Raw genomic sequence first — 13,586 nt, 5'->3', positions numbered from 1 at the left:
AGGGTCTAATGCAGGCTTCCTGCCTGTCCTGACTCTCCGCTGCGCCCCGGAAGCAGCCAGCAGCAAGTCCGGCTTCTAGGCGGAGGTGTGGCAGGCAGCTCTATGTGCTGTTCTTGCCCACAGGCACTGCCCCCGTAGCTCCCATTGGCCACGGTCCCCGGCCAATGGCAGTGCGGAGCCGGTGCTCTAGGCGGGGACAGCGCACGGAGCCCCGTGCCCTCCCGCCTAGGAGCTGGACCTGCTGGCCAATTCCAGGGTGCAGTGCGGTACCAGGACAAGTAGGGACTAGCCTGCCTAGCTCCACAGCACCGCTGACAGGACTTTTAACAGCCCAGTCAGTGGTGGTGACTGGAGCCACCAGGGTCCCTTTTCAACCGGGTGTTCAGGTCAAAAACCAGACACCTGGTCACCCTAGCCCCTATAAGGGGTCAATATCTAACAGCCTGCTACTTTAAATGGAATTACCAAACAGCTCAATTTAAACATAACACTGGATTACTTTGGATTAGAAAAAAAACAAGTTAATTTAACTATAAAGAGATAGATTTTAAGTGAGTACATGGATAAGGTATTAAAGTCAGAAATGGTTACAAGAGAAAAAAAAGAGATAAAACACTTTCTACTAACTGAACTTAACAAGCTCGACTTGGTTCAAGTTAAATCCTTACCCCAGGTTCCCAGAAACATTGCTGCCAAAATTCTCAGGTCAGGGACTCCCCCAAAGTCAAAGGGTTGGTTTCTTTGTCTTTTTAGGTGAAAGAAAGAGGGATAAAGAGATGGAGATAACCTCGGATTGTTTTGCCCCTCATTTTTATAGTCCATTCACCCTTCAAAAAGCATTTTCCTGAGGGTTACCTCTAGATAAAGTTCCTTCCAGCTGTGAGAACGGAGGCAGGGGATCTCATGGTGAAAGAGATTCCATGTTGTTGCTTGCTAAAATGAAAAACAATCTGTTCCTGCTCCCCTTCGCTGCCAAAGAGGGGCCATTTGACCAGTGATTGCCAACCAACTTTGATGACCCAGGCCATCCCTAGGGGGGTGTGGGGCCCAGGACCCTAGAAACTCAGCCCCTAGCTGCTGAGGGGTGCTTCCCCACCAGCCCCTCCAGGCCCCAACCCACCCTGCTTCTTCCTGCCCCCACCCAGTTCCATCCCCTTCCCCAAGCATGCTGCACCCTCCTTGCCCCCCCAGCGCCTCCTAACACCACGAAACATCTGATCCGTGGTAGGTGCTGGGAGGGAGGCGGAGGTGCTGATCGGCAGGGCCCGCCAGCGGGGAGGGGGAGGTTCCGGTAGGAGGGCTCCTCCACACCCTCTCCCGCCCACCTGCTGCTCGCCTCCCCGTTTGCCTCCTCACCCCACTCACCCGCCCGCCTCACCTCCCTGCCTGCGGGACCCCCCAAAGCGCGGGGCCCAGGGCGGTGGCACCGATTCGCTGTACTCAAGGGACGGCTCTGTTAATGATACTTCGTTAGAGGTGTCAGCTTGTCCTTTGTCTTTGAGAAATGAGTTTACCCCCTCTGCCTGTCCCAAGGACCCTGTTTACTACATATATGTAAACTGAGGTAAAAATAAAATGTCTTTGTTTAGGATAGACATGTTTAACAGCTTCTGCCTAGACAGGGCTATGTGGGTTTGAACACGTGCCATCACCACCATACAAGGGGAACTCATAACTTTACATAAAATGTTACTACATACATTTCACCATGACATTATTATTCAATGATTATTAGTTTTCAGATGATACTTCACAAGGCATATTTGGTACAAAGATTATTACAATAATGCGTATGTGCGAATGCAGGGGTGTATTCGGTCACACTACTCCTTCTATGTAAAGTAAGATAAAGAGGGTGCATTGGAAGAGAGACTAGAGATCATGATTTTATGACTCACAAACGAAACCCATCACCCTGAACTTCAAATGTTTAAAGCAGGAGAAAAGGCAGCAGATAGGACATACTCCTATGGTCTTTTCATATTATATAACAGCATTTGACTGTAGTGAATGTTTGATCGGTCCTTTTAATCTGTAAGAATATCCAAAAAGAACTAAGTAATTACCTCTGTCAAACAAACAAAAAAAAAATACATGCACACACACATACACACACACACACACACATAAATGACAATCGTGGTTATCTAGATCAGTTGCAATTCAACAGTTTGCAGTTTAATATACATTGAAATATGCAGTTAAAAAAAACCTCTTTCTAGTTTATCCCCATAACACATTTTCTGCAACTGCTTTTAAAACTAACATTGTATTTATCTCTTAACTATGTGAAGTGCAGACGAGGCCATGATCTGCTGCATGGACTCGTGTTGATAAGAAGAGACGTAGTAACAGATGATTATTCTGGCCATATTTGATCCTTGATGTCACTGGCAATGCAAATAAGTAAACCAGGGCTGAATATGACTATAAATTTTTGATAGTAACAAGCAAAACAAGAAAATGTTTTCTCTTATAGTAAACTGGGTGATATAGAGTGTACCCTGTCTGTGAAAAAATATGGGACAGATTGCGCCTTATATATTCCTGGATGCACATACAATATTTAAACTAGAAAAACAAAATGTATTTGTTTTTGGTTTCGTTTAAAAAGGAGGGTTGGATAATAATACCCAGTAAACTGAAAAACAGTTTGCAATGGTTTGGCAACATTACAGACTAGACAGAAATCTCTGAATCAATCCTCCATAGGGGATCTAGATGCATTTTTTTGTTTAAAGTTGATAACTTTTTCTAACATAATTTGAACCTGCTGATTTCAAAAATGGTTGTTACCAAGTTGAATTCCGATGTTTAGACCCTCAAACTTGCAAATAAATATGGCAGCAAAAATTCACCAGAAATGTGTGCATGAACTTGTCAACAAAATTAAAGTGAGGCATAATTCCTTTTCAGTCTATTAAGAACAGAAATGAGAAGACACAATCATTATTTTAACTCCTACTGCACTTGAATAATCAACCTTTTATAGCATTTAGTCATCCACAGATCTTAAATTAGAAATATGTTAATCATAATACAGAATGTATTTTTCTTGTAATATGTGAAATCATTTTCTTGCATGCTTTGTATTTGTTTAATAGTGCATAATGCTTTATAGTTAGACTAGAATTAACATAGACATGATGGTATTTTTTACAGATAGAAAGAGTAACAGTAGTTAGCTGAGGTGGTGGTTTGATTACAGTTGTGGGCAAACCATGGAACTGGTAGTAAGTCTTCAAAAAATTCTATAGTCTACAGTTTTCTACAGTCTCTATATTATTTGCCAACAGTTAAGTAAAGAAATGTGTGAGGCAGGTGAACAAGGATTGCATAGAATAAGGGAGCCAACAGCCATTAGAAAGAAACTGCAAGATGTCATATACAGAGAGGCTACTGACATAACTGATTTCACCTTTCAGTCAGGATAGACAGCATCAGTCATGTCGCAAACCCAAATCCAGAAATCACAGAAAACAAGAGCATCTGCAACTGATGTATCATGAGTGGCAAGCTGTAGTGATCCCAATAAAGATACCAGCATCCATAATATAAGACAGTCCAGTTCTGTGAAACCTAAGGACTGGAGATAACTGCATGTTCAAGGAGTTTCTGTGAGGGAACATAGCTGTCAAGTGATCATGTCAGAAACTCAACCACACGGACCCTAATCAGAGCCAAGAGTGGTTCAATGGCATAGGAAAGAAAGAAGGTGGAACTATAGGCTTCACCAAGACTTGCTCAGACCTTGGCAGATGGGCCTTGTCTTACAATTTGAAAGCCCATATCACAATGAACACTAGAGCCATGTTCCATGTTGGCGTGGAGACCAATTTATTCACTATGAGTCAAGAAAGGCTGGGAAGCAATGTGACAGTGAAGATGAGGATATACTCTTACAAACAATTCAAAGGTTAAAGATTTTCTCTTTCTTCTCTCTTCAAAAAATATTGCAACAAAAGATCTGGCTACTGAAGGCATACAAGATGCACTGTTGAATGCAAAGATCCTAGGACAAGTGCAACTGGACAGTTTTGTGGAGAAGTGGCTTATGACACAAGAGGGGGAGCCTCGATGTGTACACATTCAAGATCCACTGCAATAGATTTTTAAACATGAGTTAACGCCCGTCCCTTTGGCACTAGCTTAGACAAATGGCAGTCTAAGAACAGGGACAAAAGCAACACTGGGTGATATACTGACAGCTCATGTCCACTGCCCAACAGTTACTCTTGTTGGGAGAAGCAGTCTCGTGCCAGATGCACAAGCTCTGGTACAAACCATAGGAAAACCATGTGAAGCCAAAACATTTGCAGGCCTTGCAGATACATTTGTAAAAACAGTACTTAATGTCTATTCTGTGGAAGACCTGTGTCAATAAGTACTATAAGGCAGTGGTCTCAACCAGTGGTACGCAGACCCACGGGGGTACACAGAGGTCTTTCGGGGGGTACATCAACTCATCTAGACATTTGCCTAGTTTTACAATAGGCTACATAAAAAGCACTAGCAAAGTCAGTACAAACTACAATTTCATATAGACAATGACTTATTTATACTGATCTATATACTATACACTGAAATGTAAGTACAATATTAATATTTCAATTAATTTTATAATTATATTGTAAAAATAAGAAAATAAGCAATTTTTCAGTAATAGCGTGCTGTGACACTTTTGTTTTTTTATGTCTCATTTTGTAAACAAATAGTTTTTAATTGAGGAGAAACTTGGGGCATTCAAGACAAATCAGATTCCTGAAAGGGGTATGGTAGTTTGGAAAGGTTGAGAACCACTGCTATAAGGAATCTGTTAAGGTGGTACAAGGCAAAAAATGTTCAAGAGATACAAGACCCACCTGAAGAATGGCAGAAGGCAGACGTGCCTCTTCCAAGTTACTGGATTGATCTCACTGCGCTTTCAGAAAATAAGAAGATTCTTGCAGTATTTTTATCTGAGCAACTGACACAAACACCACATGATAAAATTATTATTCTGGCTGTTAGGTTTCATAATAAGGCTGAAGTATGGTGCTCAACAACAACACTTGACACCTATGAGCTCATCAAAAAGAAGCTGACACAAGAATAATTTTACTGTGTGTCCACAGTGATGCCATCAGTGTGGTTGATGCAACCAGGAACTCTGGTGTGCTTATTCTTTCACTGGCTCACTAGAGCTAAATGACATGTAGACAGCTTTCGATGAAAGCTCGCACATCAAAGGAACCAAAGTATGTTCCTAAGGGAAGAAAGGAGAGCAGCAGAATACGGACCCTGGACTTCAGAAAAGCAGACTTTGACTCCCTCAGGGAACTGATGGGCAGGATCCCCTGGGAGAACAACATGAGGGGGAAAGGAGTCCAGGAGAGTTGGCTGTATTTTAAAGAATCCTTATTGAGGTTACAGGGACAAACCATCCCAATGTGTAGAAAGAATAGTAAATATGGCAGGCGACCAGCTTGGCTTAACAGTGAAATCCTTGCTGATCTTAAACACAAAAAAGAAGCTTACAAGAAGTGGAAGATTGGACAAATGACCAGGGAAGAGTATAAAAATATTGCTCGGGCATGCAGGAGTGAAATCAGGAAGGCCAAATCTCACCTGGAGTTACAGCTAGCTAGAGATGTTAAGAGTAACAAGAAGGGTTTCTTCAGGTATGTTAGCAACAAGAAGAAAGTCAAGGAAAGTGTGGGCCCCTTACTGAATGAGGGATGCAATCTAGTGACAGAGGATGTGGAAAAAGCTAATGTACTCAATGCTTTTTTTGCCTCTGTCTTCACAAACAAGGTCAGCGCCCAGACTACTGCACTGGGCAGCACAGCATGGGGAGGAGGTGACCAGCCCTCTGTGGAGAAAGAAGTGGTTCGGGACTATTTAGAAAAGCTGGACGAGCACAAGTCCATGGGGCCGGATGCACTGCATCCGAGGGTGCTAAAGGAGTTGGCGGATGTGATTGCAGAGCCATTGGCCATTATCTTTGAAAACTCATGGCGATCGGGGGAAGTCCCGGACGACTGGAAAAAGGCTAATGTAGTGCCCATCTTTAAAAAAGGGAAGAAGGAGGATCCTGGAAAATATAGGCCAGTCAGCCTCACCTCAGTCCCTGGAAAAATCATGGAGCAGGTCCTCAAGGAATCAATTCTGAAGCACTTAGAGGAGAGGAAAGTGATCAGCAACAGTCAGCATGGATTCACCAAGGGCTAGTCATGCCTGACTAATCTAATTGCCTTCTATGACGAGATAACTGGCTCTGTGGATGAGGGGAAAGCAGTGGGCGTGTTGTTCCTTGACTTTAGCAAAGCTTTTGACACCGTCTCCCACAGGATTCTTGCCAGCAAGTTAAAGAAGTATGGGCTGGATGAATGGACTATAAGGTGGATAGAAAGTTGGCTAGATTGTCGGGCTCAACGGGTAGTGATCAATGGCTCCATGTCTAGTTGGCAGCCGGTATCAAGTGGAGTGCCCCAAGGATCGGTCCTCGGGCTGGTTTTGTTCAATATCTTCATAAATGATCTGGAGGATGGTGTGGATTGCACCCTCAGCAAGTTTGCAGATCACACTAAAGTGGGAGGAGAGGCAGATATGCTGGAGGGTAGGGATAGGATACAGAGGGCCCTAGACAAATTGGAGGATTGGGCCAAAAGAAATCTGATGAGGTTCAACAAGGAGAAGTGCAGAGTCCTGCACTTAGGACGGAAGACTAGGGACCAAATGGCTAGGCAGCAGTTCTGCAGAAAAGGACCTAGGGGTTACAGTGGACGAGAAGCTGGATATGAGTCAACAGTGTGCCCTTGTTGCCAAGAAGGCCAATGGCATTTTGGGATGTATAAGTAGGGGCATTGCCAGCAGATCAAGGGACGTGATCGTTCCCCTCTATTCGACATTGGTGAGGCCTCATCTGGAGTACTGTGTCCAGTTTTGGGCCCCACACTACAAGAAGGATGTGGAAAAATTGGAAAGAGTCCAGTGGAGGGCAACAAAAATGATTAGGGGACAAGAAAACACATGACTTATGAGGAGAGGCTGAGGGAACTGGGAATGTTTAGTCTGCGGAAGAGAAGAATGAGGGGGGATTTGACAGCTGCTTTCAACTACCTGAAAGGGGGTTCTAAAGAGGATGGATATAGACTGTTCTCAGTGGTAGCAGATGACAGAACAAGGAGTAATGGTCTCAAGTTGCAGTGGGGGAGGTTTAGGTTGGATATTAGGAAAAACTTTTTCACTAGGAGAGTGGTGAAACACTGGAATGCGTTACCTAGGGAGGTGGTGGAATCTCCTTCCTTAGAAGTTTTTAAGGTCAGGCTTGACAAAGCCCTGGCGGGGATGATTTAGTTGGGGATTGGTCCTGCTTTGAGCAGGAGGTTGGACTAGATGACCTCCTGAGGTCCCTTCCAACCCTGATATTCTATGATTCTATGCCCTGGTCTACACTAGGACTTTAGGTCGAATTTAGCAGCATTAAATCGATGTAAACCTGCACCCGTCCACACGATGAAGCCCTTTATTTCGACTTAAAGGGCTCTTAAAATCGATTTCCTTACTCCACCCCTGACAAGTGGATTAGCGCTTAAATCGGCCTTGCCGGGTCGAATTTGGGGTACTGTGGACACAATTCGACGGTATTGGCCTCCGGGAGCTATCCCAGAGTGCTCCATTTTGACCGCTCTGGACAGCACTCTCAACTCAGATGCACTGGCCAGGTAGACAGGAAAAGAACCGCGAACTTTTGAATCTCATTTCCTGTTTGGCCAGCGTGGCAAGCTGCAGGTGACCATGCAGAGCTCATCAGCAGAGGTGACCATGATGGAGTCTCAGAATCGCAAAAGAGCTCCAGCATGGACCGAACGGGAGGTACGGGATCTGATCGCTGTATGGGGAGAGGAATCCGTGCTATCAGAACTCCGTTCCAGTTTTCGAAATGCCAAAACCTTTGTCAAAATCTCCCAGGGCATGAAGGACAGAGGCCATAACAGGGACCCGAAGCAGTGCCGCGTGAAACTGAAGGAGCTGAGGCAAGCCTACCAGAAAACCAGAGAGGCGAACGGCCACTCCGGGTCAGAGCCCCAAACATGCCGCTTCTATGATGAGCTGCATGCCATTTTAGGGGGTTCACCCAGCACTACCCCAGCCGTGTTGTTTGACTCCTTCAATGGAGATGGAGGCAATACGGAAGCAGGTTTTGGGGACGAAGAAGATGATAGCTCACAGCAAGCAAGCGGAGAAACCGGTTTTCCCGACAGCCAGGAACTGTTTCTCACCCTGGACCTGGAGCCAGTACCCCCTGAACCCACCCAAGGCTGCCTCCTGGACCCAGCAGGCGGAAAAGGGACTTCCGGTGAGTGTACCTTTTAAAATACTATACATGGTTTAAAAGCAAGCATGTGAAAGGATTACTTTGCCCTGGCATTCGCGGCTCTCCTGGATATACTCCCAAAGCCTTTGCAAAAGGTTTCTGGGGAGGGCAGACTTATTGCGTCCTTCATGGTAGGACACTTTACCACTCCAGGCCAGTAACACGTACTCGGGAATCATTGTACAACAAAGCATTGCAGTGTATGTTTGCTGGCGTTCAAGCAACATCCGTTCTTTATCTCTCTGTGTTATCCTCAGGAGAGTGAGATATAATCCATGGTCACCTGGTTGAAATAGGGTGCTTTTCTTCAGGGGATACTCAGAGGAGCCCATTCCTGCTGGGCTGTTTGCCTGCGGCTGAACAGAAATGTTCCCCGCTGTTAGCCACAGGGAGGGGGGAGGGTCGAGGGGGTAGCCACGCGGTGGGGGGAGGCAAAATGCGACCTTGTAACGAAAGCACATGTGCTATGTATGTAATGTTAACAGCAAGGTTTACCCTGAAAGAGTGTAGCCAGTGTTTTATAAAATGTGTCTTTTTAAATACCGCTGTCCCTTTTTTTTTCCTCCACCAGCTGCATGTGTTTCAATGATCACAGGATCTTCTCCTGCCCAGAGGCTAGTGAAGATAAGAAAAAAAAAACGCACTCGAGATGAAATGTTCTCCGAGCTCATGCTGTCCTCCCACACTGACAGAGCACAGACGAATGCGTGGAGGCAAATAATGTCAGACTGCAGGAAAGCACAAAATGACCAGGAGGAGAGGTGGCGGGCTGAAGAGAGGGTTGAAGCTCGAATGTGGCGGCAGCGTGATGAGAGGAGGCAGGATTCAATGCTGAGGCTGCTGGAGGACCAAACCAGTATGCTCCAGTGTATGGTTGAGCTGCAGCAAAGGCAGCTGGAGCACAGACTGCCACTACAGCCCCTGTGTAACCAACCGCCCTCCTCCCCAAGTTCCATAGCCTCCACACCCAGACGCCCAAGAACGCGGTGGGGGGGCCTCCGGCCAACCAGCCACTCCACCACAGAGGATTGCCCCCCCCCCCCAAAAAAGAAGGCTGTCATTCAATAAATTTTAAAGTTGTAAACTTTTAAAGTGCTGTGTGGCATTTTCCTTCCCTCCTCCACCACCCCTCCTATGCTACCTTGGTAGTCATCCCCCTATTTGTGTGATGAATGAATAAAGAATGCATGAATGTGAAGCAACAATGACTTTATTGCCTCTCCAAGCGGTGATCGAAGGGAGGAGGAGAGGGTGGTTAGCTTACAGGGAAGTAGAGTGAACCAAGGGGCGGGGGGTTTCATCAAGGAGAAACAAAGAGAACTTTCACACCGTAGCCTGGCCAGTCATGAAACTGATTTTCAAAGCCTCTCTGATGCGTACCGCGCCCTCCTGTGCTCTTCTAACCACCCTGGTGTCTGGCTGCGCGTAACCAGCAGCCAGGCGATTTGCCTCAACCTCCCACCCCGCCATAAACGTCTCCCCCTTACTCTCACAGATATTGTGGAGCACACAGCAAGCAGTAATAACAGTGGGAATATTGGTTTCGCTGAGGTCTAAGTGAGTCAGTAAACTGCGCCAGCGCGCCTTTAAACGTCCAAATGCACATTCTACCACCATTCTGCACTTGCTCAGCCTGTAGTTGAACAGCTCCTGACTGCTGTCCAGGCTGCCTGTGAGCCATGGCACTAAGGGGTAGGCTGGGTCCCCAAGGATACATATAGGCATTTCAACATCACCAACAGTTATTTTCTGGTCTGGGAATAAAGTCCCTTCTTAAAGCTTTTGAAACAGACCAGAGTTCCTGAAGATGCAAGCGTCATGTACCTTTCCCGGCCATCCCACGTTGATGTTGGTGAAACGTCCCTTGTGATCCACCAGAGCTTGCAGCACTATTGAAAAGTACCCCTTGCGGTTTATGTACTCGCCGGCTTGGTGCTCCGGTGCCAAGATAGGGATATGGGTTCCGTCTATGGCCCCACCACAGTTAGGGAATCCCATTGCAGCAAAGCCATCCACTATGACCTGCACATTTCCCAGGGTCACTACCCTTGATATCAGCAGATCTTTGATTGCGTGGGCTACTTGCATCACAGCAGCCCCCACAGTAGATTTGCCCACTCCAAATTGATTCCCAACTGACCGGTAGCTGTCTGGCGTTGCAAGCTTCCACAGGGCTATCGCCACTCGCTTCTCAGCTGTGAGGGCTGCTCTCATCTTGGTATTCATGCGCTTCAGGGCAGGGGAAAGCAAGTCACAAAGTTCCATGAAAGTGCCCTTATGCATGCGAAAGTTTCGCAGCCACTGGGAATTGTCCCAGACCTGCAACACTATGTGGTCCCACCAGTCTGTGCTTGTTTCCCGAGCCCAGAATCGGCGTTCCACAGCATGAACCTGCCCCATTAGCACCATGATGCATGCATTGGCAGGGCCCATGCTTTCAGAGAAATCTGTGTCCATGTCCTGATCACTCACGTGACCGCGCTGACGTCGCCTCCTTGCCTGGTATCGCTCTGCCAGGTTCTGGTGCTCCATATACAGCTGGATAATGCGTGTGGTGTTTAATGTGCTCCTAATTGCCAAAGTGAGCTGAGCGGCCTCCATGCTTGTCTTGGTATGGCGTCCGCACAGAAAAAAGGCGCGGAACGATTGTCTGCCATTGCTCTGACGGAGGGAGGGGCGACTGATGACATGGCTTACAGGGTTGGCTTACAGGGAATTAAAATCAACAAATTTTACATAAATGAGTATTTCAGGCAGGACTTCATGGAGGGTTCCAATAAGAAATGGTGCACCTAAGTAATTGTTCTTATTGGAACAAGCAGGTTGGTCTGGCCTCTGATTGATACATGGCTAGATTTACCTCGCTGCACCTTCTCTGTGAGTGACTGCAGTGTGACCTAGAGGAATGAGTCCCCTAGACGGGGGAGGGGGGGAAGCAAATGAGTACAAAACAAATCTGGTCTATTTCTTGTTTTGATCCACTCCATCTATCTTTTACATCTTTGGCTGGCAGCAGACGGTGCAGAAGGACATATTGCCTACCTGCTCACCATAAGACGGTTCAATAGGACTGACTGCCGGACTTAAGAGAATGACCTGGTCAAGTCACTAAAAATTTAGTCCCTGCGCCCATGTCTGCCCAGGCGCTCCTGATTGACCTCACACAGGCGACCAGGAGTACCTCTGACATGACGAGGACGGCTACCAGTCGTATTGTACCGTCTGCTGCCACAAGGCAATGGGTTGCTGCTACTGTGTAGCAATGCCGTACCGCGTCTGCCAGCACCCAGGAGACATACGGTGACGGTTATCTGAGCGGGCTCCATGCTTGCGGTGGTATGGCGTCCGCACAGGTAACTCAGGAAAAAAGGCGCGAAACGATTGTCTGCCCTTGCTTTCACGGAGGGAGGGACGGAGGGAAGGGGGGACTGACGATATGTACCCAGAACCACCCGCGACAATGTTTCAGCCCCATCAGGCATTGGGATCTCAACCCAGAATTCCAATGGGCAGCGGAGACTGCGGGAACTGTGGGATAGCTACCCACAGTGCAACGCTCTGGAAGTCGACTCTAGCCTCGGTACTGTGGAAGCACTCCGCCGAGTTAATGCACTTAATGCACTTCTGTGGGGACACACACACTCGAATATATAAAACCGATTTCTAAAAAACCGACTTCTATAAATTCGACCTTATTCCGTAGTGTAGACATACCCTATGATTCATGCCATTTGTGAGAAACTACACTATGGATCCAATGTTCTGAAAACTCTGCTCTCATTTCATGCCCTGATTGGTTGTGCGTTATTTCTGGATCACAGCAAGAAGACCAAAAGAAAGTTTTCCAGCAACACCTTTAGCTTCCAACACACCCAGAACAGGGTTACCTGGACTCGGAGAAGGTGAAAAGTGCAAAAAAGTTTAATTGTAAGATGTGTGGATTGCCAGAAGTTCACAGCACTGACAAAGCACGTGCCATTTTGTTCACATACTTGTGGTCCTCAAAAGCTTAACCCAACAAGCAATGCTCTTTTATTTCACATAACATAGAGAGAGCACATTACCAGGCACTAGTGTGGACACAGGCCCATTGCCCATATTCAATACAAATCCTCCACTGACTGAACCAGGGGCCCCCAGAGCTTTAAACTTGAGCCTCTACAGTTTAAGAGCCAGGCTTTCAAGCTAAGAGCTGTAACAGAACCATATCCTCTGTAGTTTAGACACAGAGTGACAACTAGCACACAATGACCAGGGAGCTATATTCAGCAAGGGGGACCATATAAGTACATTCCAAAATACTGAGTAAGAATGCAACATATCTTCAATTAAAATAGCATGCGATTTAGTAACTACTGTATTTTAAAAAGACCCCAACACCTCCCAAATCTCGAGTAATCTCCAGGAAAGAGTTGAAAGCGTGGGCGCGGGTGAATTTAGTTCTTGTGAAAGGTGCAGATCAGCAGCTCTGGAGGGTAACGTCTTCCACTCACTCACAGAATCGGACATCGCCCATTGCTGCACCACAGCAAGATTCCCCGAGTCCAGGAGCAACAGGCTCCTGAACGGAGTCCAGCAATCCGCCCTCCGGTAGGCCCCCCCAACAGCCATCAGAGGCTAAAACTGTCCGTTTCTTCCCAAGCAGGCTAGATTCAAACAGCGGCGAACAGCTCCACACGCCAGCTGGTTTCGTAACCCTCACCCAGATCCCCCTGCACCGGCATCTCCATCCTCCCCGCCGTGCCAGAGGCGCGCTGCCCGCTGACTCCCGGGCACAGCCCGCAAGAGCCATGCTGCGCCTCAGGAGCAGCCCCGCCCTGCCCGTACCTGTCAGGTAATTGGTCCACTTGTACAGGACTCCTTCCATAGCTCAGGGCCAGGCTCCGTGCATCCTCCTCCTGGGAACGGGCGGCAGCGCGGGCAGAGACTCCCCCTTCCCTCCCGCTCAGCAGCCGCCTACGGACATTGACGGCTGAGCCGCGCCGCTCGGGGGCCGAGAGCAACCGCAGCCCCAGTATCCGGCTGGCCCTGCAGATGCTGCCCGCAGCGGGCTATGCACAGGGGCAGCAGGCGCGGCAGAGCGCCTCATGTCCTATGCACATGGCAGTCCGGGGAGGGGGGGACGGCCGGTGTCCAGCTCCCCGCAGGCTCTGCCCGCCCCGCTCCTCGGCCGCCTCTGGCTCCCCGCTCCCCCCACCGTCGCGTTTGCTGCCATTGACCCGGACGT

The 13,586-nt window shown here is 47.5% G+C and overlaps 1 protein-coding gene across 2 annotated transcripts in view; it reads right to left on the bottom strand.

The window, feature by feature from the left end:
* Positions 1-13,572, bottom strand: part of PLEKHA3 (pleckstrin homology domain containing A3) — a 29,494-nt gene extending 15,922 nt beyond the window's left edge. The window contains exon 1 of one of the 2 annotated variants that reach the window (XM_074967676.1): positions 13,187-13,572. In XM_074967676.1, the coding sequence (XP_074823777.1) occupies positions 13,187-13,226 (40 nt within the window). In that variant the 5' untranslated portion in view covers positions 13,227-13,572. The remainder of the gene's footprint in view (positions 1-13,186) is intronic. The other variant, XM_074967675.1, reaches the window with a different exon arrangement.
* Positions 13,573-13,586: the final 14 nt, after the last annotated feature.

This window comes from Natator depressus, chromosome 11, assembly GCF_965152275.1.
Source record: "Natator depressus isolate rNatDep1 chromosome 11, rNatDep2.hap1, whole genome shotgun sequence".
In the NCBI taxonomy this organism is placed as follows: domain Eukaryota; kingdom Metazoa; phylum Chordata; order Testudines; family Cheloniidae; genus Natator; species Natator depressus.
Note: the sequence above shows the minus strand (reverse complement) of the source record. Positions and strands in the feature narration are given on the sequence as shown.